General features: G+C 42.0%; 1 protein-coding gene across 4 annotated transcripts in view; it reads left to right on the top strand.

Moving 5' to 3' along the window:
• Nucleotides 1-26855, top strand: part of ITSN1 (intersectin 1) — a 197760-nt gene that overhangs the window by 31809 nt on the left and 139096 nt on the right. For 3 of the 4 annotated variants that reach the window (XM_060234313.1, XM_060234314.1, XM_060234316.1), the window contains exons 2-4: nucleotides 10735-10794; nucleotides 13729-13821; nucleotides 18700-18763. In XM_060234313.1, the coding sequence (XP_060090296.1) occupies nucleotides 10767-10794; nucleotides 13729-13821; nucleotides 18700-18763 (185 nt within the window). In that variant the 5' untranslated portion in view covers nucleotides 10735-10766. Of the gene's footprint in view, nucleotides 1-10734; nucleotides 10795-13726; nucleotides 13822-18699; nucleotides 18764-26855 lie in introns of those variants that run through there. The other variant, XM_060234315.1, reaches the window with a different exon arrangement.

Here is a 26855-nt window from a genome sequence, read left to right as displayed (position 1 = left end):
CTGAGCCTCCGTTGTAAGGGAGGACTCGAGGAGCACGCCTAAGCTCTTGACCTTGGGGACCGGTATTAGTGGCACCCCGTCAAGGGCCGGCAGCTGGATCTCTCTCCCCGGACCGCCCCGATACAATTGGACCAAACCAACTGCATCCTAGTCACACCATGGTGGCCTCGCCAAGCATGGTTCACATCCCTTCTCTTCCTGTCCAACAAACTTTACCACTGCTTCCCTCAAGCACGGGACCTCCTGTCACAACAGAAGGGCAGGGTCTTGCATCACGATCCCTCCCTTCTCAAGCTGACTGCTTGGAAAATCAATTTTTAGGTTTCCCTGACGAAGTTCGCCATATTCTATTAAACGCCAGGAAACCGTCCACTAGGAAGTCTGACGCATCCAAATGGCAACGATTCTCCCAGTACGCCACGCACAACAACTTCCACCCTGCTTCCTCTTCGATATTGCAAATACTCTCTTATACCCTCTACCTTTCAGAGTCTGGCCTTACGTACTCATCCCTAAAGGTCCACCTTGCAGCCATCTCAGCCTTCCACCAGCACATAGAAGGCCATACAGTGTTTTCACACCCCGTCACAAAGTCTTTCCTCAAGGGAATTCTGCATCTCAAACCACCAATCCGTCAACTCTACCCTACCTGGAGCCTATCCCTAGTGCTCAGCCAGCTGATGAAGTCTCCCTTTGAGCCGATGGCATCCATTCCACTGCAACTCCTATCGTGGAAAACAGCGCTGCTTGTGGCAGTCACTTCAGGGAAACGGGCTAGTGACATTTGTGCCTTTAGGTCAGATCCACCCTACACTGTCTTCCATCATGACAGTGGTTCTGCGACCGGACCCTGAATTTCTACCTAAGGTAGTGTCACCTTTCCATTTGCAGAGGTCCACAACCTTGCCATCCTTCTTCCAGAATCCCATGGATGCAGGCCAAAGATCCCTCCACAATCTAGATGTGCGTCGAGCTCTAGCGTTTTATTTGGATAGAACAGCCTCCTTCCGTAAGGACTCCAGGTTGTTTGTATCCTATGGAACTCATAAAAAGGGACAAAGACTCTCCACCCAGAGACTCTCTAAATGGCTGGTTGATGCTATTGCACTGTGCTAGCAGTTAGCTAAGCAACCAGTACCAGAACGTTTAAAAGCCCATTCTACTAGGGCCCTCTCTACGTCTTCAGACTTCTCCAGGGGTGTGCCCATTGAGGACATTTGTGCGGCTGCAGTTTGGTCTTCCGCATCCACCTTCGCCACGCATTATGCCATAGACGTACGTGCAAGGCGAGATGCGTCCTTTGGGCAAGCTGTGCTACGCTCCATCTTCGATTGAGCCTACACTGATTTCTCATGGTAAGTGGACTAACTTGACTGATTTGTTGCGTAATCTCTGAAGTTTTTTCTTTCAGAACCAGCACCCACCTCCATGCAGTTTAGCTTATCAGTCACCCATGTGTGGGACTGCACAGAGACCACGAAGAAGATAAACAGGTTGCTTACCTGTAACTTATGATCTTCGAGTGGTCATCTGTGCAGTCACACGCGCCCGCCCATCCAGCCCCACTGCTGTTTCTTTAATTGATTGCATCTTATGGACACTACTACGTTATACAGCGGCGTGAAAGAAACTGGTGGGTGGAGCGCTTTCCCCTCACTCCAGGCATGCGCAGTGGATGCCTGCTCCCCAGAGCGGGAGGAAACGCGCGCCAAAAATAACGCCTAAGGCTAGCTTTGAATTCTCCGAGGTCGGGTTCGTTCCAGCGGGAAAACCCATGTGTGTGACTGCACAGATGACCACTCGAAGATCATAAGTTACAGGTAAGCAACCTGTTTTTATATAAAATTGCATGAAAATTGTTGAAGTTTGTACTTTATATGTGTTTGGAAACAAAAAGGCACTTAGTTTCCAACTGAATATAAAATAATTCATTGTATCCAGTGACTACTGTTTTTCAGAATGGAGATTTCAGCTCTGGACATTCCTTTATCTTTTTTTTCACCCATGATTAAATATGGGACATTCTGCATGCACAGTGTATGTGCTAAGTTAAAGCACTCCCCATCATTGTTGAGAAGCAGCACGTAGCATAATCTTACAGTCAATTTCATTCCTGTATTCTTTGCTGCACTTTTAGACTTGTCTGTTTTCTGATTTGTGTAATTCCTCCTTATTTCTAAGATTCTTGCTAGTGCTGTGTGCTTGTGACTGGTAATCAACTGTCTTTTGGAAGATGCTAAACGTATTCTTCACATTTATATTTTACTGTTCTTCCAAGGAGCAGTGCAGTATACATGACTGTCCCTCTCTCTTTGTTTCTCACAACAGTGTTTGTAGGCAGGTAGGGTTGAGAGAAAGTTGAAGACCACCTGTTGACCTTCCTGGCATTTTCAAACCCAGGTTTTCCTGGTCCTAGTCTTATGCTCTGATGTCTAATCAATATACTACATTGGCTGATGCATGCATAGTTTAACATTGAAATCTGTACAACATTTTTTGCTCTGGTCCTGTATATATTAAAATGTAATTCTGAAGTTAATGAACTCTTAGCTGTTCGATATGAACTCCTGCTATCCCAGAAACTCTGCTTTGTACGTTCAAAATCTCTCTCTCCCTGTTGCACTATTTGTAGGCTGAATGAGCTTCCAGTTTGCTGGGTACACTGTTCAAATGCTTGTGTTCATTCCAGGCCTGGGCACTTTGCCAAGTACCTACTGAAAATTAGAACTCTCTTGCTTCTATCCATACTGTGTTTGATTCCCATTTTTTCCTTTGCTTGGTTATCCACAACTCTCCGGCTTGGGTTCTAATGCAGATGTGATATTGTGCGAAGTCTAATGTCCCCAAATCCCTGGCTTGGGCTCTAATGCAGATGTGATCATGTGCAAATTCTAACAAAATACACAACACCTGAAAAGTATCTGAAGAAGCATGCATGCATATAGCTAGAATTAAACTTTGTTGATCTTAAAAGTGCCACTGGATTCAAATACCTGAAAAGATTTGCATGATTTTTTTTTTATTTTTGACAACTTTATATATTTCTCCAGAGTTCCTTTTTGTGCCTAGGGTTTTATACATTATTTTTCCATTTTTCTTTCTCAGCTATTTTCACCTTTATAGCAAATAAAGATACACTTGGATGAATTGCACATAAAATTGTTTATTGCTGTTTAAATCTTTCTGCCATTAGCATGTTATTTGTTCTGTAAATTATTGTAACATTTAAATTTAATTTTAGTTGTTGTATAATAACAGTCTTAATGCTGCTTATGTTTGTGATTGCAGTGTTTTACTGTAAAGATAAGTGCAACGCTGGCGCCAGGGTTTCTGGTACCCTGGGCAGCAAGCGCCTTCAAATGCATGAGCTGCCCTGCCACCCCTCTTCAGCCTTCCCAGGTCTGTGCATGGACCCAGGAAGGCTGAGCAGGGGCAGCAGTGTGGTGTGTGCACTTGGAGGTGCTTGAAGCCGGTCTTCCTTGCTGTGGTGCACCCACTGCTACACTGACCTGCTGCCCTGGCTCAGCCCCTTCCCCGTCGCCCATCTCGCCACTGCCCTCCCCCACTTTACCATCCAGCTGGGTCTCAGAAGGCTGAGCAGGGGCAGGGCGGTGCATGCACTCGGAAGCACTTTGAGCTGGCCCTCCCTTGCTACCCACTGCCCCTGGTCAGACCCTTTTCTGCAGCTGCTGGACAGCAGGGCGGGGGAGGGCAGCAGAGAGGTGGACAGTGGCAAGGATGAGCTCAGTGGTGGCGGGGAGGGGGCACCAGGAGCAGAGAGAAACCCGCTGCCCACCCCTGTTGCCAGTTGGTGCCCTAGGCGACTACCTACCTGGCCTACTGGGTTGCGCTGGCCCTAGGTAAGTGTAACAGTGCAATCATAAAAACTCTCTCCTGGGAGTAAATACCATTGAGTAGTTCTGTTTAGAATTGCTGTCTAAACATGGCCGTGATTTTAGATTAAAATTTTATTCTAGCAGAACTAAAATTTTATTCTAGCAGAAGGATTACTTTGCGGCTAGGATTGCATCTGCAAATTCGCGCCCAGCACAATTATTTAAGATAATTGAAAATTTGACCACTCTGCCCCAAGGCAGACCAAATATGAGAGAATTGGAAATAGGCTGTGAGGCTTTTGCGAAATTTTTTGCAGATAAAATCTCGTCACTCCGCCAGGACTTTTCTGCCACATTGAATGCAGTAGATGAACCCGGGGCTCCGTGCCTGTCTCCTGATGTTATCTTGGATCACTTTGACGCGCTTAGTCTTGGGGAAGTCGACGAAGTCCTCTCAACTGTACGCCCTACAACTTGCGACCTTGACCCATGCCCCTCCTGGCTAATTAAATCCTGCCAGAGGGAGCTTAGATATCCTATACGGGATATCGTAAATAGATCCCTCTTGGAAGGGCAATTTCCAACATCTTTGAAAGAGGCCATGGTCCGCCCTCTCCTAAAAAAGAGTACAGCAGATCCGGCCGAATTGGCAAACTATCGACCGGTCTCTAACCTACCATTTTTAGGTAAGGTCATAGAGAGGGCAGTGGCGTTACAGTTGCAGAGTTTTTGGGATGACACTTCCGCCTTAGACCCTCACCAGTCCGGCTTTCGTCCTGGTTATGGGACGGAGACAGTGCTGGTCGCCTTAGTGGATGACCTCCAGCGGCATCTGGACCGAGGCGGCGTGGCGGTGCTGATATTGTTGGATCTGTCGGCCGCATTTGATACGGTCGATCACCAGCTACTGGCCCGCCGGCTCGCCGACACGGGGATTGGGGGATTGGCCTTACAGTGGCTTTCCTCCTTCCTCGAAGGACGGGGACAAAGGGTGGCCATTGGGGGGGAACGGTCCCGGAGGCAACCACTAGTATGCGGGGTGCCACAAGGGGCAGTTCTCTCCCCGATGTTGTTTAACATCTATATGCGCCCCCTTGCCCAGATTGCCCGGAGGTTTGGGCTTGGGTGCCATCAATATGCTGATGACACCCAGCTCTATCTACTAATGGATGGCCGGCCTGGCTCCGTCCCAGAAAGCCTGGACCTAGCATTGCAAGCCGTGGCAGGTTGGCTCAGACTGAGCGGGCTGAAGTTGAATCCAACGAAGACAGAGGTCCTTTGCTTGGGTCGCGGTGCCCTGGGAAGGGAAATCCCCTTGCTGGTTCTTGACGGTGTGCAGCTTAAAGCGGCACATAAGGTCAGGAGCCTGGGGGTTCTTCTGGAGCCTTCATTATCAATGGAGGCACAGATAGCGGCCGCTGCCAAGTCCGCGTTCTTTCATCTTCGACAGGCGAAGCAGTTGGCCCCCTTCCTGGAGCGCCGTGACCTAGCAATGGTGATCCATGCTACGGTCACCTCAAGACTGGACTACTGCAACGCCCTCTACATGGGGCTGCCCTTGTGCCGAACTCGGCGGCTGCAGCTGGTGCAGAACGCGGCGGCTAGGCTGTTGCTGGGGCTCCCAAGATGGGAGCACATACGGCCGGGGCTGCGCGGGTTGCACTGGCTGCCAGTGGCATACCGAGTTCGCTACAAAGTGCTGGTTATTACCTTTAAAGCCCTATATGGCCGAGGACCTACCTACCTGAGGGACCGTCTCTCCCCACACGAGCCCCAGAGGGCACTGAGGTCATCTGGGAAAAACCAGTTGAATATCCCTGGGCCAAGGGAGGCCAGACTGAAGGCCACCCGGGATCGGGCCTTCTCTGTCACTGCTCCACTACTATGGAACCAACTTCCTGAGGAAGTGAGGGCCCTAAGATGTTTAGATCAATTTCGTAGGGCCTGTAAGACCCACCTTTTCAGGATGGCCTTCAACTAGTGACAGAATCAATGACAAAGCTAGGCATGCTGCTGGAAATGTTTTAATGTCCTATTCTTAGAAGTCTACCAAATCTAACGTTATAACGTCATGTTGTTATGTTATGTTAATTTTTTAATAATTTATAACTGTTTTAACCATGTTTTATAATGTAAAACCGATGTAGTGTTTATTTTATGTTGTGAGCCGCCCTGAGCCCGCTCCGGCGGGGAGGGCGGGATAGAAATAAAAAATTATAATTATTATATTTATTATTATAACTTATTTGTTGTTGACTTTTTAAACATATATGCAAGCAATTTAGTCAGCTAAATGGAAATAGATTGAACATGTACATGATTGGAAATTTTATTTATTTACATTAGACTTTTATCCTGCCCTCTCTGCAAGCGGACTCAGGGCTGCTTACAACAGTCGTTTACACGATTTAAAACAATGTCAATAAAATCTATAAAACATTAATACGATTAAAATTTGAAAACTATTCCACCGTGCTGTACCATTACTATATTGGCGGTTCTGCTTTTCAGATGGTTGGTCACCGGGAACTCTAGCTGATGTCAGGTGGCAGCTCTTTCTCAGTTTAAGCATCGAAGGCCTGTCAAAACAATTCGGTTTTACAGGCCCTGCGGAGTATAGGAAGGTCCCGCAGGGCCCTTATGGCCTCCGGGAGAGCATTCCATAACTCTGGTGCTGCCACCGAGAAGGCCCTGGCTCGTGTCAAATTAAAGTGGTACAGAACCTAAATATATTTAGAAATCTTTGACTTCTGAACATGAGACATAAATGTTCTGTCCATCAAAACAAAATTAAAATCCTATGCTTGCAGAGAGGGTGGGATAAAAATATAAAGTAAATAAATAAATAAATTAAATTTTCTGTTCTGCATGCTCTAATGAGGTAGATTATGAAACCAAACCTCGTGGAAAAGCTGCTATTAAAAATAACGTGCCGATTCTCCAAAAATCAAATATATTTTTATTCTGCAATATATCTTCTCTCTCTCTTTGTGTATGTATTATATATATGTCTGTCTGTCTGTCTGTCTATCTATCATTGTTCTGTTATAGCCAAATAGTGTCTCACAGCAATACAGTCCAAGTATATTTCTAGTCCAATTCTGACCACTTCTATTTGACCAACTCACCCAGCTTTCTCTTGCTCGTGAGAAGTCCCCAGGTGAGCACACTCATTTCATTCACTGGTAATCTTCCGCAGGAGTAATACATTCTATGAGTTGGAAAATTATGAAACCACAAATTTCTAGAAGAATGCTGAATGGAATGATCTAATCTATCACTAGTCGCTGATCACAGATCTGCACACACTGGAAAGCTCAACTGGGGACTTGTCAAGAGCAAGAGAAAGCTGGTTGAGTTAGTCAAGTACAAGTCAGAATTGTACCAAAAATATACTTGAACTGTATTGTTTATTTGGATATAACAGAACAATCCTAGGCATCATATAATATACAAAAGTTTTGAGAAATATATATATATATACACATTGTGGAATAAAAATAGCTTTGATTTAGAGAATTATTAAGTTATTGTCAATAGCAGTTTTATTCTGCATTGTGCACTTTGCTGCTATTGCTTGCTCTAGTATGGTAGCAAGATATGCATATTTTGTTTATGTGTGGTAAATGGGAGGGTTAACTGCTATAGCTTTGAGATTGAAATTGTAATACAGAGTAATAATTGGCTATGACAGACACAATCATAAACACAAAATTGGTACACTTTGGTCTGGAAGAAGGTGCTGTTAGTTGTCTGAATCAGGCAAGCAAAATGTTCTCTTGTTTAGAAATAGTATTTGAAACTACAGTTTAATGCTGGTTTGTAAGCAAGAGAGCAAACCAGTTTCAATATCCATATGTCACAGCCAATGGAAGCTTATGTTGTCGAAGGCTTTCACAGCTGAGTTCATTAGTTGTTATAGATTTTCCAGGCTGTATGTTTGTGGTCTTGGCATTGTAGAACCTGATGTTTTGCCAACAGCTGTGACTGGCATTGTCAGAGGTATAATACAGAAGGCTAGAGTTCTCTCTGTGTCAAAGTGAGAAGAAGATGGTAGGCAGGTCATTTATATTTACTCAGGAAGGTGGGGGTAGGGCTGAGCAGGGCTTTTTTTTAAAAAAACAGGAACGCACAGGAACGCAGTTCTGGCTGACTTAGCATCAGAGGGTGTGGCCTAATATGCAAATAAGTTCATTCTGGGCTTTTTCTACCAAAAAGCTCTGTGTGAAACAAAGTTGATGTTGGGGGTGTGGCCAAATATGCAAATGAGTTCCTGTTGCTTTCTCTACAAAAAAGCCATGGGGCTGAGTCTCATTATCTTGTAGAAGTTTCCCAGGCTGTGACATGCTAATGAAAGAGCTTCCTTGATGAGGTTCTTTTGCATATGGATGAGCTGTTGAAATTTTAATCTTTTATGTAGTGTTGTTGTAAGATGTAGAGAATTTTGTATTTTTCAGGACAGGAAACTATGTCCTATTCATTTTTAAACTCTTTCCTGTTGAAATTGTGTTTATGTTTATGGATTTCAATGGCTGCCCTGTGTAATCCGACATTATTATTATTATTATTATTATTATTATTATTATTATTATTATTATTATTATTATTATTATTATCTGTTTATTTATATTCTGCCCATTCCCCATAGGGACTCAGAGCGGAACACAACATGAATAATAAAATCACAATAAAATCAACATAACAATAAAACAGCATGACAGTAAAAACCGATTGCAATGTTCAGTCCAACAGAATAGTTCAGCAGGACCAAGATGGTATAACAATATGATGCAGCAAAATAGCGCAGTAGGATAGTACAGTAGGGGAGACCAACCAATCTAGTGACTAGATGCCCACTGCCTCACCCCAAAACCTGGCGAAACAGCTCCAACATGGTAATTGGATGTGTTGTCCAGTATTACAGTATCTTGGAATAAGATCCTGTGTCCTGTTTGAGTTAGGCTATGTTCAGCCACTGCTGCTTTTTCAGGTTGGCCAAGTCTGAAGTGTCTTTCATGTTCTTTTAGTCTTGTCTGGGTGCTATGTTGCATGGTCCCAGTGTAAACTTGTTCACAACTGCAGGGTATTCGGTATACTCCTGCAGAAGTGAGGAGGTCTCTTCTGTCTTTTGCAGATCATAGCATCTGTTGTATTTTTCTGATGGGTCTGAATACTGTTTGTAGGTTATGTTTCTTCATAATTTTTCCCATCTGATAAGTGATTCCTTTGATACATGGCAAAAGCTCTTTTCCTGTGGGAGACCATTTTTCTTCAGTTTGTTTCACCTTTGGTTTAATCGCTCTTCTGATTTCATTCTTGGAGTAGCCATTTGTTTGAAGTGTGTGGTTTAGATGATTTAGTAACTTTAGTTCATTGTTGAGAAAGTGTGGTTCGCATATCCGTCTTGCATGGTCTACTAATGAGGAATTGCAGTAGGTGTATTAAAAGAAAAGAAATCATGAGGGAAGGAAGGAAGAAAGAAATGGAATAACAGGTCTGGATGCTTATTAGACCTCCTGATCTTTTTGTGGTGGCTGCTGCTGTTGCATCCATGGAAAACCCTTTCAGTAGAATGAGGGCGGCAAGTAACAAGCCCCGTCTTACAAAGGCCCTGGATGCTTTCTTGGAAGCTCAGCAGGCACCATGGTGCCCATGGTCACCACATTGGGAAACCTGTTGTAATCTATAGATGAAATTCTTGGAAGCATGAAATAAAAACAGGTGAATTGTAGTCCATGTAAACGGAAACTGGAATAAAATTGTTCATCTAAGGTGCTATAGGAGCCCTGTTAATTTTCACTACAATAAAATAAAATGGCTGCCCCTTTGGAATTTTAAAGCAGAACTGAAGAAAGAACTTTGATGGGTTAAGGGTACCTTTATAAGTGAACTTAAGTATATAACATCAGCGGAAGTCTAGTAAAGGAGGGAGGGGGGATTAGAAAAATATCACATGGGTTAGGGATTGTAACAATATAATTTGACATTGTTACCATATGTTATTAATAAATTGTTTTAAACCGAAAAAACAGAACTGAAGAAAGAAAGTGCATGTTGTTAGTTCCAAACTAGGCCTCCCTGCAGCTGCTTTTTAAGGCTAAGGGATCTCCAGCATAATGATGAGTTTAGCCATTTTGGTGACAACATGCTGTTCTTTCACTCCAAAACTGAAGGTTAGCATTGGGGAAAATATTAATCAGTTAAGGAATCTATATTATTCAAACTATGTACAGATTTGATTAGTCCTGCAGAAGAACTGACACTGGGAATGAGGCAGTACATCAGAGGACAGGCGAAGCTGACAGGGCAGTGGCCTTGTTCATTCAACTTTGCAAAGGCTCAGGATCATTTAAACAGTGCTTTGACCTGTGTAAAGCAGCCATAGTTCCTTAGTTTTCACAGCAGCAAAACATCTCTCACAATTAGATATATCTGTGGTGTGTAAATCAAGTACATGTAGCTGCTCTGCACTGGTGCCTGTTTTCTTTTGTTATCCCAAGCCCCTGCAAATTCACACATAAAGATGTTTTGCCTTATCCAGCTTCTAGTAAGGTGGTGGTGAAGGTTTAAATGATGTGGCTGAGCAAGTGCTAAGCAAGAACTAAAGGACTTTGCCATAGTTCAGAGAAGAAATATGGTTTGAAACGGAGTGTTGGTGCAGTCAGCAGCAAGGTGGAAGATGGGGGTTTGTCATATTTGATTGAACTTTTGCTACAGTTTATATTTACCCAACTTACACATTTCTTCAGACTTTTTCTGTATATCAATGAGTGGTATAATAAGTGATCCTATATATAATATAGCAAATATGTAAAATATAGTAAATTGGCTCTGAAATAAGTTATTACTGTTTTTGGTCTTGTTGCATGCCAGTGCCAATGTACTACTTTTATTTCAGGCATCGAATAGTAATGGAAAGTTGACTGAACCATGGCTCAATTTCCAACACCTTATGGGGGTAAGCACCAGGACATTTTTTTAGAACTTAGTTTTAATAAATTTGTTTTTTAAAAAATTACTCAAACAAATATTATTTATTTATTACCTTTAATTTATACCCCGCCCTCTCCGCAAGCGGACTCGGCAACTAACAGTCCAAATTTCAGACAATAAGTACAAATTACATTAACATTCAAACTTCAAACAATAAACAGTAGAGAGCATTACAGTGATCTATTCTCGAGGTGACCGCGGCATAGATCACCATTGCTATGTCGTTGTGTTCCAGGAAGGGGGCCAACTGCCGAGCCCGCCGAATTTGGAAAAAGGCAGATTTGGTAGTGGCTACAACTTGGGCCTCCATTGTCAAAGAGGACTCGAGAAGCACTCCAAAACTCTTGACCTTAGGGGCCAGTATCAATGGCACACCATCAAGAGTTGGTAAAGGGATCTCCCTTTCTGGGCCACCCCAACCCAGATAGAGAACCTCCATCTTCGTCGGATTCAGCTTCAACTGACTCTGCCTGAGCCAAGAGGCTATGGCTTGAAGAGCCAGGTCTAGATTATCTGGGGTACAGTCGGACTGGCCACCCATCATTAGATAGAATTGGGTGTCATCTGCATATTGGTGACATCCCAGCCCATACCTCCTGACAATTTGGGCAAGAGGGCGCATATAGATGTTAAATAACATCGGGGATAGAACCGTACCCTGTGGCACACCACATATAAGCGGGTGCCTTCGGGATTATTCTTCCCCTATGACCACCCTTTGTCCCCGACCTTGGAGAAAAGAGGCCATCCATTGTAAGGCTGACCCCTGGATCCCTGCATTGGCGAGGCGGCTAGATAGTAGCTGATGGTCAGCCGTATGAAATGTGGCTGACAGATCTAATAACAACAGCATTGCTCAACCACCCTGATCCAGATGTCACATAAGGTCATCCATGAGGGCAACCAGAACCGTCTCCGTCCCGTGACCTGACTGAAAGCCGAACTGGAATGGATCCAGTGTGGAAGTGTCCTCTAGGAATCCCTGTAGCTGAGTTGCCACTGCCCGCTCTATGACCTTGCCAAAAAGGGCAGGTTTGACACCGGCTGATAATTTACCATTATGGCTGGGTCTGCAGATGGTTTTTTCAAGAGGGGGCGGACCACAGCCTCTTTAAGGGGCGTAGGAAAGATCCCTTCTATATGGGATCTGTTGACAATGACTCATAGTTGTTCTCCTAAGACCGCCTGGCTAGCTTTTATAAGCCAGGACGGGCACAGATCTAGCCCACAGGTCGTAGAGCATATAGCTAAAAGGATCCTGTCAACCTCCTCCAGGCTGAGTGGGGCGAAAGAATCCAGAAATGGACCAGAAGACATGCTCGGTGCCTCGAGTTCTTTCACTGTATCAGTTGTGGCAGGGAAGTCGTGTTAGAGCGACGAGACCTTTTCAGCAAAGAAACTCGCAAAAGCCTCACAGCCGATTTCCAATTCTCTAACATTTGGTTTACCTTGCAGCAAAGTTGTCAATGATGGTACACCTGCCAGATTGCCAAACTCTCCCCAACATCCCACATCAATCCAGCACACTCTATACCCTGATCTTTGGAGGTGAGAGCGCCTGAAAGGAGCAAGCCTCCCATATGAAAAACGCCACCCCTCCCCCCGCCCACTAGTCTGTGCCTGGTGAAGGACGGAGAGCCCAGGTGGAGCCACCTAGGAGAGAGCTACCGTCTCCCCGTCTCTCACTCAGGTCTCCGTCATGCAAGCCAGGTCCATGTCCTGCCTGATTAAAAAATCCTGCAGCACTGAGGTCTTATTATTTATGGACCTGCCGTTTCACAACACCAAGGATGGAGGCGAGTGTTTCCACTTGGCCCCCATACCTACTATCCTTGGGATGGGACACAGGCTGGAAGGTGAGCGAGCCCTCCTATGTCTCAGTCTCCTTCTGTTCCAACCCCACCTTCTCCCACCGCTGTACTTTCCCCTCCCCAGGAGCACTGGAATCCCCTGACCAGACATCTCTCTCTAATCCTACTGAGTCTCAGATCGCTGTTAGTGTATACCTCAATATTTATCCTGCTCCAAGCCCACCTGCTCAACCTTATGCTCTATCTACTAATATCTCCCAAGGTTTACTAAAACTATTTCCTACTACCAAAGGTTCTATACTACTAATTAATTTAAAACCCTCTCCCTCCCGGATCTATTCATTTAACTAATCAAAAATGTATACAATCAATCCTTTGGTAGATAACATATTTCCATTAGATCCAAATAGCTTGAATTTAAGAACGAAAAATATTTGTCTTAAACTTTTTATTTTATATATATTTTTGTATTTCTTTGTGTGTGCATCTGGAAGTCATGGCAACCTCTGGTTCAGCGTTCTTTCTGGCCAGTCTGCAATAATACCATGATTGGATCCCTTTCATACCAGTTATCTGTTGAGAGAAATTTTCAGAGGCTGTTTTGCAAGAACCTCCCTTCTCCAGTCTGTGATAGTGATGGCACAAGATGCAGCCCAGTAGTGTTTTGAAAGAGGCAGTTCTTCTATCCATATGCTGTTGTCAGTATTTTTTTTAAATAACTGGCCGGTCTAGTCTTATACTAGAGGTGTCCCTGCTAGTCATCGAAATAAAGTATAAGGTTGCTGCTGGTGATCCTTTCAACCAGCAAGCTCATGTTGTTTGCACCAAGGCATCACCTACTTATATGGGCAGATGTACACAGATCTGTGGGCAGACCTCCAGAGTGGTCCACAGTTGCCTGTTTCTCTTTCTGAACTTCCAGACTTTTAGAATGGCTTGGATCTTTAGGAACTGTCTAAGCTATTTTCTGGATTGGGAACATGTTTTCTAATTGGATTGTGCTGTGAAATGTAAACATATTGGAAATAATAGAGATTCTTCTATAATAAAGCTAACTTTTGTTTTCTCAATTTCTTCATTACAAATAGGCAATCTGGACATATGGGCTGTAACTGTGGATGAGAGAGCTAAGCATGACCAACAGTTCCACAGTTTGAAACCAGTATCTGGATTTATCACTGGTAATACATTGTTTTATATAATGTCCATTCCACAACCATGTAATTTGGTCTTCCCTGAGGCAAGTTGCAGTTGCCGCAGCCCAGGCCATGTACACCCAAGACTACAGGGTGGAGAAGCCCAGACATGCTTGCAGTAAGCTCAATACTACTGTGTAATGTGATTGTAAAGATACTCTTAAAACTATGTTGCCCAAAATGCTAAAGAATTTAAATGAGAGAATAATGCAATTGGTTTTTGTGATTCTGGGGTGATAAGACAAGAGACAGACTCTCTGTTCCAACTACAGTATTTCTTTTTCTGGCATACATGGGGGGAAAAATGGATTATTGACTGTTGATTGCATCCTACACCAAGAGGGAGAAGCAGATAGCAGAGTGCTCCTGTTTGCCCCCTCAGGAAAATAATGCAGTACTGATGAACTGCGTGCAAATTTTCCCAATAGTACAAATAGCTTTATGGGACTGTTCCAGGTTAGAAAATGTGTGAGGAGACTTAGACCACTTATCTTCATGGGGAATCATGGGTACAACATGCCTAAGAATTATGTTTCGGCACAGAATTTGTTCTTATCTGGCTTGACAGGACCCAGGTTAAGCTGCTAGAGTCTCAATGTCTTGTGCATATGGGACTTTGAACTTAATCTTTTTAAAGGTCCCATATGACTCTACAAGTGCTTGGCTTAAGCAACAGTCTCCGCTACCTCAGAAGTAGGATTTGTACAGAGCAATGTGTGAAACTTTTAAAACATTATGATAGCAACCATCCATGTCAGTAAAGAAAAGGGAAGTACTTCTTCACCCAAAGGTGATTAACACATGGAATTTACTGCAACAGGTGGCGGCTGCAAGCATAGACAGCTTCAAGAGGGGATTGGATAAACATATGGAGCAGAGGTCCATCAGTGGCTATTAGTCATAGTGTATTGTTGGAACCCTCTGTCTGGGGCAGTGATGCTCTGTATTCTTGGTGCCTGGGGGGTACAGTGGGAGGACTTCTAGTGTTCTGGCCCCACTGATGAACCTCCTAATGGCACCTGGTTTTTTTGGCCACTGTGTGACACAGAATAGATGGGCCATTGGCCTGTTCCAACATGGCTTCTCTTATGTTCTTAAGCAGCCTGCCTGTGTTCTTTGTCAGCACAGGTGTCTGTGTATCTTAATGTCATTTGTAATGTCAGGCAAGGTGTAAGTCTTGCAAAATCCCAATTGTGCAGTTCTGCCAACTGGAACTTCAAAACCTCTTGATATTTACCAGGACTTACAGACAAAATCTCTAATAAAAATAAATATGCACTGATTTTCCCTCTGTCCCCTCGCCTTAATAATGTAGCTTTATATGTTGTATGCACTGAATAAATAATCATTTGTATATACCGGGGTGGCCAAACTGTGGCTCAGAAGCCACATGTGGCTATTTCACGCATATTGTGTGGCTCTCGAAGCCTCCATCACCCTGTTGGCTGGCTTGGAGAAGGCACTTCTCTCTTTAAATCACTTCCCCAAGCCAAGCCAACCAGCAGCTTGGAGAATGCATTTAAAGTTAAAGTTGCTTTCTTTTCACCTCTCTCTCTCCTCCAACTATCTTCCTTCTTGCCTGCCTACTCTCAGACATCTGATGTTCCTGTCTTGTGGTTCTCAAACATTTTTTACGTTAAGCAAGATTGGCCACCCAGAAGACCATCTCTGTCACTAACGTTTTCTGCCCATCCTTGTGTGCTGCTTCAGTAGTCATGAGGAAGCATAGAGGCTGTATGAGTAGCAGAAGCAGAAAAAGCAGGCTTCTTACTCTCTAATGTTATTCACTTATGGCTCATAGGAAAAATCTGGGGCCACAGCTTGCCCCACATAAGGAGCTCAAAGAACTTTTTACCCAGTCTGAGATACCTCAGCTAGTTTTAGTCTAGATACAGGCTTTCCTTTTTCTTTTTTTTAAATTCTCCTTAAGAACTGCTACCTACCTGACGAACGAGCATGGATGTCAGAATCATTGTCAGGGGCCCCATTTAATGAGCCCTGTTCTCTGAAATCAGATGGAGGGCCATAAGAGAAGAAGGCCGTCTCTGTAGTGGTGCCTTACCTGCAGGGCTGGCACATGGGAGTAGGCCGCCGCTTAGGGCACCACCTGGCCTAGGAGCGCCCCTTTCCTCACGCCCCATACCCGCTGCCTTCCTGACTTTGCTGAGGCTTCATGAGGCTCAGGAAGCCTCATCGAAATTGGGGGGAGGCACGGCAGTGAGCATGCTCAAAGCCTGGCTCTAAGCACTCCTGCTGCCTTCCTGACCTCGCCCAGACCTCTCCAGAGGGAGTTGGGAAGAGGTCTTTCCAGCTCCCTTTGAAGCAGGAGAGGGTTAGGCAGGGGGTGGGCCAAGCATTCAACCTTTGCATGCCTGATGATGTCACTTCTGAATAGAACACTTGGGGGGTGCAGGGGGTTCAGCCTGGGGTGAGAGAATCGCTAGCGCCGGCCTGCTTACCTGTGGAACTCACTTCTTGCTACTTCTTGCTGCCTGCTGTTGTGTTAGGCACTAAGTGAAGACTTCTTTTGTTCTCTTGAGTATTTGGTGATGTTTTAAAAGTTTCAGTATTTTTATTTTTTATTTTTTATTGCTCCTTTGTAGAATTTTAACCAGGCTTTGTACTTAACATGCTTTTGTTATCAGATTTTATTTGCATTTATGTTTTTGTGAGCTGCCTTGAACTTTGGGAAATAGTCTAGAAATAATTTAAACTGATTTGCAATGCATTTATTTGCATATGACATCTCCTTGACTAAGTCATCTGTCCACATGAAACACTAAAGTATTATGGACTTGACTGGGTGATCAGGAGACTGAGGAGAGAGGAAGGGGTATATTCACACTCATACAAGTGGAAATTTCTTCCTGGAATGTAACAAATGTTTTTGTTCAAGTGTTGCCTTATTTTGGGCTGCTTTGCCTGTTCACTATACATCTTTGGCTGATAGTAATGTTGAATTTACATGTGATGCCTTTAAAATACACGGAAATCTGTGTAGTTTATTTATTGGTGAGGATACGTCCTGTGGAGAAAATGTTTTGCTTCCTTGCTTTCCAAGGCATAAATCCCAATAAATTAAAGTAATTAAAATAGACTAGACAGCAGGAACCATATGTTTCCCTTTCTTCTATCTAAGTTGATGTTAATATAGTGTGAATTTCCTATTGACTAAAGCACAGATGTTTCAGTTTGTACTCGTGCATATTTCTCATTTTCCTATTCCTCTAAAACAGGGGTAGCCAACGGTAGCTCTCCAGATGTTTTTTGCCTACAACTCTCATCAGCCCCAGCCAGCATGGCCAATGGCTGGGTCTGATGGGAGTTGTAAGCAAAAAACATCTGGAGAGCTACCATTGGCCACCCCTGCTCTAAAAATACTGAAGAGATGTAATGGGGTAATAACTTCAATTCAGTTCAAAGACCTTTATTGGCATATCTACAGTCAAAAGCAAATAAAGCATTGTAACATAACAATAAGGTCTAGGGAAGATTAAGTACATTTACAAGCAGTACTGTTGGAAATTTAAGAAATTCTTAAGAAAATTGGCAGCATATAAAACATTGCGCTGAGGGAATCAGATCTAGGATTTCATACAAATAAGTATAGTAATGAACATTGCTATCTAAAATTTTGAATTTTAAGAACTTCTATAAGAAATTTGGCGACAGCATTAGTGATCTCAGGGACCAAATCATTTTTTAAAAATTGATATTTCGACTTAGTATTCAGATACCTTTTGGGAATAGAGCCAAAAGAGCAGTTTTTCATGGGGTAACTCATACAGAGGACATTCCACAATTATGTGCTCTATTGTGTCCAGACAGTTAAGACTACAAGGACATAGCTGTTGTTGTCTCGGGATCTGATGGTATCTACCATTGAGCATTCTAGAGGGGAATGTGTTAACTCTTGCCAGAAGAAAGACTCTGCGTTGGAGAGGAATATCAAGATTATAAAAATAATGGGGCATTTTCCGAAATTGATTTGTGAGACTGAGCATAGCAGGAGAACAGATATAGGGTTGGGTGGGGAATAGCTTTTGCTGCTCAATGTCAAATAATTGTTGTTTGATTAATTTAGAAATATAAGATTCCTCCAATAATGATAAATCATCAAGAGGGATACAAATTATTAACTTGTTAACAGAATATTATATTTATTGTGGGTATATGATCTTGTTCTTTTAGGCCCAGGCTACATGTTACATTTTATGTTTGTTTGCCACAGGGACTTGCAGCCCTTCAGCATCTGCAAGTCTGCCATAGCAATTCAAATTAGAAACACTGCAAGGGCCTGATTCTGGTTGGAACACTGGTGTGGAGGGTGGAGGTGCTCTTGCCTTCGTGTGCACTGTTTTTTCCAATCCAGAATGGTTCTGGGAGGGCTGCATGTTCACTGAATACTTGCACATGTGACCCCCCAGTGGGTTGAATAACACTCCTTGGGGTCATTTCAGGTTAGAGAAATGGCATTGGGGGGAGGGGACAAGAGCCCCCTCTTCCTTCAAGCTGTAGTCAGACCCCTGTGGTGTTTCCAAACTGAGTTGCCACAGGGAACTCAGTGCTGGTGTCATACTGCAAATCCGTATTAGGACCACATGTTAAATATTGTGTGTAGTTTGGCCCTAAGAAGTTGGTCTAGCAAGTTACCGGCTCATACCTTGCCTCTAGCAGGATCACACTTTCGGCATCATCCCTCCCACTGTCTGCTAGATAGGGATAATAATACTGACCTACTTGTAAAGTTATTATAAAGATTGTTCAGAAAATGTGTGTGAAGCACTTTAAACTCTAAATGCTTCTTGTTATTAGACAGTTTTTTATAGCTCTTACTTGAAATAACTTCTTCCTTCTTTACAGGGGATCAAGCTAGGAACTTTTTTTTCCAGTCTGGGTTACCACAGCCTATTTTAGCACAGATATGGTAAGTTTTTTATTTTAAAAAATCTGAAAATTAGCAATTTGCTGCAGCCAAAACAATAGTCTCTTGTGATGCATTTGTCTTTAAGGTCCCACAAGGCCCTTTGCTGTTGTAGAACTGTCAGTGAGCTTTTGGTTTCTTCATAATTCTTGTACTGGCCTCTTCTTTATGGGATTTGTGGCTGGCAAGCCCATAATCCATTAAGAAGTGTTTTATGTAGGCTTTCAAATCAAGCTCTAATGCTTCTAAAGACAGTAACCCAATTGAAGTAGGCATGAGTTTTGCTCTAGTCACGCTGAACCTTGGAAAGAAAGGACAAGTAGACTATATTATACTTTTCCTTTTGAAACCAGAGACTTTAACATTTCAGTGAAATATATTCCTGTTTGCACTAAATATTTCTTGTCAAAAATATTTTTTTGTCTTTTGTATGTCCAAATTTCTGGACACAGCCATCATTGACATCAGTTTTATGACAGAGAACATTTGACGTCTGGATGGGAATAAAACAGACTTCCAAAAAGATTCCCTTGTATGGATCTTTGCATAACAAAAGCTGCTAAAAAGAAAAGTAGTTATGTTTCTTGTTGGGATATAATGTGTTATTTGATGAATGACATTAATTTGACACCTGGCAGGAATAAATATAGAAAATTCTGCTAATTTTTTTCCCTTGTACATATGTTATGCATTTTTGTTTTGATGCATTATCTGACAGATCTGGAATGGAATCAGAATTTTAAAAGCACCACATTGTCCTGCCACGAATTCCATTTAGATTTTGATGAAATTATTTTAAATTTAATACAATTTAAAATAATTTAATTCAATGTCTTTTTCATCCAGCCAATGTAATAGTAATTTCCCAGATTCATAGATCTGCCGGAGCTCTTAAATGCATTCAGGTTGAGAGGATACAGACATTGCCCATCAAAATTAGGGGCATTCCTCTAATTTAAATGCTTTTTCCTCCAAAAGGACAGTGTCTTAAATTGGAGGATGGCATCAGACTTTGGTGAGCAGTGGCTGAATCCATCAGTTTGTTGAGCAGCCTGAAAGTTATGGTTCAAGTTAAAAGACAATGGTTTTCAGGGGTGTATCATAGGTGAGGTATTTTATGTGCTGGTTTATTCATCAAGAATAAAAGGTCAATTTAAATAATTGATTTAAGTTTAATCAGTTGTTTCTGGATGAGGTTTTGTTTTCTTTTGTGGGGTGAGACTGAGCAATTATAAAGTGGTTATAAGAGAAAAGGGGCAGAGTAAAATGAAGGAACAGGAGAAGAAAGAAACATCTTGTACTGCTGATTTCAGCCAATACATGTCTGCAAAAAAACCTGTTAAAACTAGCTACAGGTAGAAAAGAGTAAAAGTCCAGTGGCACCTTAAAGATGAATAAAGACGAATGGTAGGGTATGAGCGTTCATGAGTCACTGCTCACTTCAGATACAGCTAGAATGTGAATCCTTCTGTCCTATATATTGGAAAGTGACGTGATTATAGATGCCAAATTACATTAGTGGGCAAAAGACAGTGGAAGGCATGATTGGATTAGATGTATGCAGAGATATAATAGGTGTGGAGAAATTAGTATTGGTAACGAGACAGGAAACCTAGGTCTCAGTTCAACCCAGGTGGATGCATTGTCACTCTACTTTCCAAAATATTGGACAGATGGATTCACATTCTAGCTGTATCCGAAGAAGTGAGTAGTGACTCATGAAAGCTCATACCCTACCACAACTCTTGTTAGTCTTTATTGTGCTACTGGACTTTTATTCTTTTCTACTGCTACAGATGGCTACCCATCTTGAGTGAGCTAAAGGTAATCCTCTTCGAAGTTACAAGCATTGTTATCTGAAAACAAACATTGTACATAGTTTTCTAAAATGGTAAAAATGTGAAGTTAAATATATAAGCAGATTATAAACAAAGCCTTATGCATTTTACAATAGTGGCAATTAATCAGTATGCATTTTTATTCAGTAGTAGCTAATAAATGGAAAATGTTGATTTATAATTAGATTACAGAGTGAATTGCTGAGATTCAGTAATTCTTAAGACATAAAAGAAGTGTAAATTCAATCAGATGGATCAGCAAAACATACCTGGGGTAACTTGCCAGTGCCCCACTCCCATATCAAGCCATAGTATAACATGAACAATGGTACCATATGATGACTTACAAAATGTTTTCCCACAATTTTCATGTATTCATAAGAGAGTCATAGACTCTATTTTAAGAACATTTACGTTTGGATTAACTGCAGATCTCATTTTAAACTAGGTTATTTTTAAATGTATTTATGGCTGAAACATTTTAAAACCATTTTAATTTTTAAAAAATCATGCTTTTATCCACCCTGACATTTTCAAGAACTTGGGATGTGCAAGTAGGCCACAGAGATGTGAAGATGAAGCAAGTGATTCTCTCCAATAATAAAGCAAGAACAAGAAAAGCATTAAATGTCAGCTATCTCATGCTAACTTAATTGCTTGCTAATGAGATACAAGATGTTCCAAACTTTTTTTTAGAGGATCTATTAATCATACTTGCAGAAAACTGTTGTATGTAATAATGATGAAAATCTCTTAGTTATGAGTAATAAACTATTATTTGTTTAAAGTATTTATTTGCATTATTTATAGTCTACCTTTCTCTCTGGAACTAAAAGCTGATTACACGGAGCTAGTTAATACAGTCATCAGGATGTGACATTCAGTAAACAATGAAATAGGATTTAGGTTGGAGAACCAACCAGAAATCTAAAAAACGGAATTGAAGGATGGCATGTGTTAACATGACACAAAACATGATGCAATATTGTGTATTCATATCCAATGTACGACAATAATATAGTATAGACCACAGTCCCTAGTGATTTGTCCAGGTAACTTTGTGAATCATTTATACAGTTCTGTCTATTGCCTGCATAGAAAAGCTTTTTTGAATAATTCAGTTTTTCATATTCATAGAAAGCCAGGAGAATGGGAGCCTTTCTGACCCCTTCAGGCATACCATTCCACAATGTGGGGGCCACAGTGGAGATGGCATGTGTATGGGCTGTTACTGATTTTTCCCAATTTGTAGGTTGATACCCGCAGAAGGCTGTGTTTAGATAAGCAAAGCTGTCATTGCACAGCTTTGCTCATGGTCTCACATACCAGAAGGCCCAAGGCCATGAAGAGCTTTGAATGTGTCTTAAGTTGGACCTAGTAACTGATAGGTAGCCAGTGGAGTGGCTGCAGAATGGGATTAATATGCATGCTCCATCTAGCTCCCAGTAAAGAGCTAAGGCATCCTGCACCAAATTGTTTCTGAGGTGAGATCAATGTACAGTGCATTACAATAGTCTAGTCTTGATTTCACTGCAGCATAGTTTCAGGTGGCCATACCAGCTTTTTCAAGGTAGGGGGCCATTTTTTTGAACTAGGCTGAGTTGGAAGAATGCTTTTTTTGTGACTGCATTAACTTGCTTCTTCAGCAATAATTTTGAATCCAGAATAACTTGAAGCTCTTAACTGAGTTAGCAAAGGGTCAGATGAACTGCATCAAATGTAGGGGGCACAATGTCCTTAAGATCTCTGCCTTCCCTACCATCATTACTTCTCTTTCCAGGATTTAGTTTCAGTTTGTTCCCTCTTAGCCATTTAACCAAAGCAGCAAGATAGCAATTTAGGATCTCTACTGCAGCACTAGGAGATTTTGATAAGGATATATTTAACTGTGTATCATCTGCATGTTAATGACAGCCAATCCCCAAACTATAAATAATTTGGCCTAAGGGCTTTTTACGTAAAGATTGAAGGATAGGTCCCACACTGATAATTGGTTTTCAGTGGCAATTCTTTGGATCAAGTCCAAGGGGAATGATTTGAACCAGTACAGTGCACAACCTCAATGCATATGTCTGCCTGTAGGCACCTCAATAAAATGATACGGTCCACTGTGTCAGAGACAGCAGATTAATAGGAGCAACAAGGAGGCATGACCTTTTGTCTACATTTAGACAGAGAAAGTCAGCTAAAGCCACCAGAGCTATCTTTGTCCCATAGTCCAGTCTGAAACCAAGTTTCAGTCCCCAAAATCCTTGTAAATTCCTTAAGTGAAAATCCTGATCAAGAGTATTTGAGCAGATGTGATTGTAACATAAAGCTTGGCTGTAGACCCAAGTCCCAAGTTTTGGGACTATAGTACCTACCAAATTAGGTGAGGAAACAAACTGACAGGCTCAGACTAATAACCAGAAACATCCTATTCCAGGACAAACCAAAAAGAACCAACAACAGAACACCACTGGTTGTCACCTAAGTTCCCAGCTCAAATGTATCATTAGTGATCTACAGCCCATCCTAGAAAATGATGCCTCACAAGCCATGGGTGGAAGAACTCTCTGTCCCTAGAGACTGCCCCCCCAAGCTTAAACAACTTCTCACTAACAACTATGGCCCATCTAACAGAGTTACCAACACAAGAACCAGACCATGCAACAGACACAGATGCCAACTCTGCCCACATATCTACCCAGAAAATATGATTACAGGACCCAATGATGTCAACTACACTTTCTCTGGCTCCTACAGCTGCTCATCCTCCAATGTGATATATGTCTCATGTGCCAACAATGTGCCCCTCTGCTCTGTATGTAGGACAAACAAACAAACCTCTACACAAAGGAATAAATGGACACAAATCTGACATAAAAATGACTATCCAAAAACCAGTAGAACACTTCAGTCTACCAGGACACTCCATCAAGGACTTAAGAAAAAGGAAATGGTGCCCCGAGCGAGCACCAGTCATTTCTGACTCTGGGGTGACGTTGCTTTCACATTTTCACAGCAGACTTTTTACGGGGTGGTTTGCCATTGCCTTCCCCTGTCATCTACACTTTCCCCCCAGCAAGCTGGATACTCATTTTACTGACCTCAGAGGGATGGAAGGCTGAGTCAACCTTGAGCCAGCTACCTGAAAACCCAGCTTCCACTGGGGATCGAACTCAGGTCGTGAGCAGAGTTTAGGACTGCAGTACTGCAGCTTTAATACTCTGTGCCATGGGGCTCTTATCAAGGACTTAAAGGTCACCATAATTCAACAACAATATTTCAAAAACAAAATCCAATGGGAAGCTTCTGAACTGGAATTCATATGTAAATTTGACTCAGTCAGACTTGGATTGAATAGGGACTTCCTCATTACCAGATGTAATTGCCTTTCCCTTTCAAGTATTCCATCAATAGAAGGAAGTGGTTACACCCAGCCTGGACTGGGCATTCTACCTTTTCTTATTCAGGAATTTTGCAACTGTTTTACATTTACATGGCTCTCAATTACTGCATATACTCCCCCCTCTCTTTACCCCCTATATATCTCTGGCCAGTTTCTATGTACCTTCCATGCATCTGATGAAGACAGCTGTGTTTCTCAAAAGGTTATGCTACAGTAAAATTCGTTAGTTTTAAAGGTGCTAGTGGATTCTTTACTGTTTTGCAGCAACAGACTAACACAGCTTTATAGATCAGAGAATCTGATTGACTACCGGTATAGCTGAGCCTGAATAAAGCCATTATTTTCTGACTTTTATTTGGGTATAATTTATTTATTTTATTTTTATTTTTTTTTAAATCAAATTTATATCCTTCCCTCCCTTAACAGGCTCGGGGAAGCTCACAACAGTTAAAACAACATAAAATTTAAAAGAAGATGTACAATAAAATGATTTCCATGCATTTTACAATCATTACGTTCAAGATGTGCATTGATATTCTGATCATTCCGATATTTTTAACTTCAGTTCTTACAGTTCAGTGAGATTGCTGGTGCTGTGGAATAATTGCCTCCTCCCCTTACCTTAGCTATTGAAAGCAAGTTTAAAAATTTGGTCTTACAGGCCCTGCGGAACTGTGACAAGTCCCACAGGGCCTTAATGTTTTTGGTGAGGGCATTCCACAGAGCGGGGGCTATTATCGAGAATGCTCTGGCTCTGGTGATGGATAATCGAGCTTCTTTTGGTCCAGTGATCATAAAATTTTGGGACCCCGAACATAGTGCTCTCTGGGGTACGTATGGGGAAAGGTGGGGATATTCAGCTATATCAAGTAGCTGGTGAGCTCCTCTCACAGGCCAGTTCAAACTGAACTGCAAGATAAGCCAGCCCAAGATCAGTTTTTTAAAATGTTTAAATTGAGCTGCAAGAGGAGCCAGTCCCAGCCAAGGTGGTGCAGAGCTCTTGGTTCCTGCCACCTCAGCTGATCTCTTGCCTCCCACCACATGCAGATCCTAGGCTGGCTTCTTCTGCAGCACAATTTAAACCTTGCCACAGGAGAAACCAAGCCAGCCCTAGGGTCGGGCTGGCTTTTCTAAATTGGTATTTTTCTTCTCAGATATATTGGATCTGAAAAAAAAAAGGGAGTTCTAAAAAAATCCCAGATCCAAATACCATATTGAAATCTGGATTAAAAAAAAAATCAAAGGAGCCAATTTGGTGTAGTGGTTAAGTGTGCTCACTCTTATCTGGGAGAACCGGGTTTGATTCCCCACTCCTCCACTTACAGCCGCTGGAATGGCCTTGGGTTAGCCATTCCAGCGGCTGTAAGTGGAGTTGTCTCAGGAGTTGTCCTTGAAAGGGCAGCTGCTTTGAGAACCCACCACACAGGGTGTCTGTTGTGGTGGGGAGAAGATATAGGAGATTGTAAACCACTCTAAGTCTCTGATTCAGGGCGGAGAAGGGCGGAGTATAAATCTGCAGTCTCCTTCTCCTCCAATAGACCTGATCCAAAAATACAAGGGAGGGGGGCGTTGCAGACCCCTAGTCGGCATCTAGATCAGAGCATATTCTTGATATTTTATCAGCAAAAAAACTTTGCAAATGAATCACAGCTAATCGTTTGGTCCTTATACAATGAAGGTTTAAATTTTGAAATTGATAGATGCTATGTTACCTTAAACAATTCAAATGGTTGTGAACTAGCTGATGCAAAAATAGTTGAGTAGTAGTTTCTTATCTGCTGTCACTGCTCCTTCATGGGTTTTGCATTGAACTCAATAACATGAATGTTAGAATCAGTGTGAGTTCTCCTAGCTTATTTACTTATAAAAACTTAAAACAATTAGTAAATCTATTATAAGTTTATTAGATATATATAAAACATTTGAGGCAGTTTTATTGTCTTTGCTGTATAATAAAATTTCCAAAAGATGTCCAAGATGACACATAACAATAAAAATACATTAAAGTGACATACAGATGAAAACAGCAGATTCCTTAAACTAGTTTAAGCTGCATAAAATATACGTAAAGCAGAAGATAAATCAGCCAAATTTCATATTGAAACAGTAGATAAAAACCAGCTGAAAAATAAATTGGAATTGACTAAAATGAAGTGTAGTAGTAAAGAACTAATACCATAATATTACCAGAAGCTAATTGAAACAAAAATGCCTTCTTTTGGAATATAAATGACAATAAAGATGTTCTCAGCACTTTTCTTAGGGGAGGCTGTTCCAAAAATGTGGTACTGCCAAAATATTTCATCATGCTCCTCAGGGCTTTCTTGTTAGTCCTAAGCAGTGTTCACTCTAAACTGAATTAGTGTGAGCTAGCTCACAGATTTTTAGTCTCCAGCTCAAATGTTTTTGTCTTAGCTCAGGAAGGATGGCCTCAGAGCACACTAATTTATGCAGTGGCTCACAACTTTAATGCCAGTAGCTCACAAAGTAGAATTTTTGTTCACAAGGCTCTTCAGCTTAGAGGGAAAATTGGTCCTAAGTTGTTACAGTTTAAATACAAAAGGAATTAATTTGCAAAAGTAACTTTTTGGGAGACATAAATGTAGGAAATGCAAACATTCAGAAGACTTGGATCTTGGTGTACAGTTTTGCATATATGATAGTTTAGACTAAATAGTTAAGGACAGTTATACTTGGTAACAGAGCCCAGACTTTGTATGTGGAGGATCCTAGTTATCTTTCTTGGCATCTCCACTTTAAAAGGATCTCAGGTAGCAGGGCTGAGAATGTCCTGTACCTTAGACTTCAGAGAATTGCTGCCAGTTAGAGCAGCCGGTATTGGAGTAGATGGACTAATAATTCGTAT

This window comes from Heteronotia binoei, chromosome 3 (genome assembly GCF_032191835.1).
Source record: "Heteronotia binoei isolate CCM8104 ecotype False Entrance Well chromosome 3, APGP_CSIRO_Hbin_v1, whole genome shotgun sequence".
Lineage (NCBI taxonomy): Eukaryota > Metazoa > Chordata > Lepidosauria > Squamata > Gekkonidae > Heteronotia > Heteronotia binoei.
This window is presented reverse-complemented; position numbering and strand designations above follow the sequence as displayed.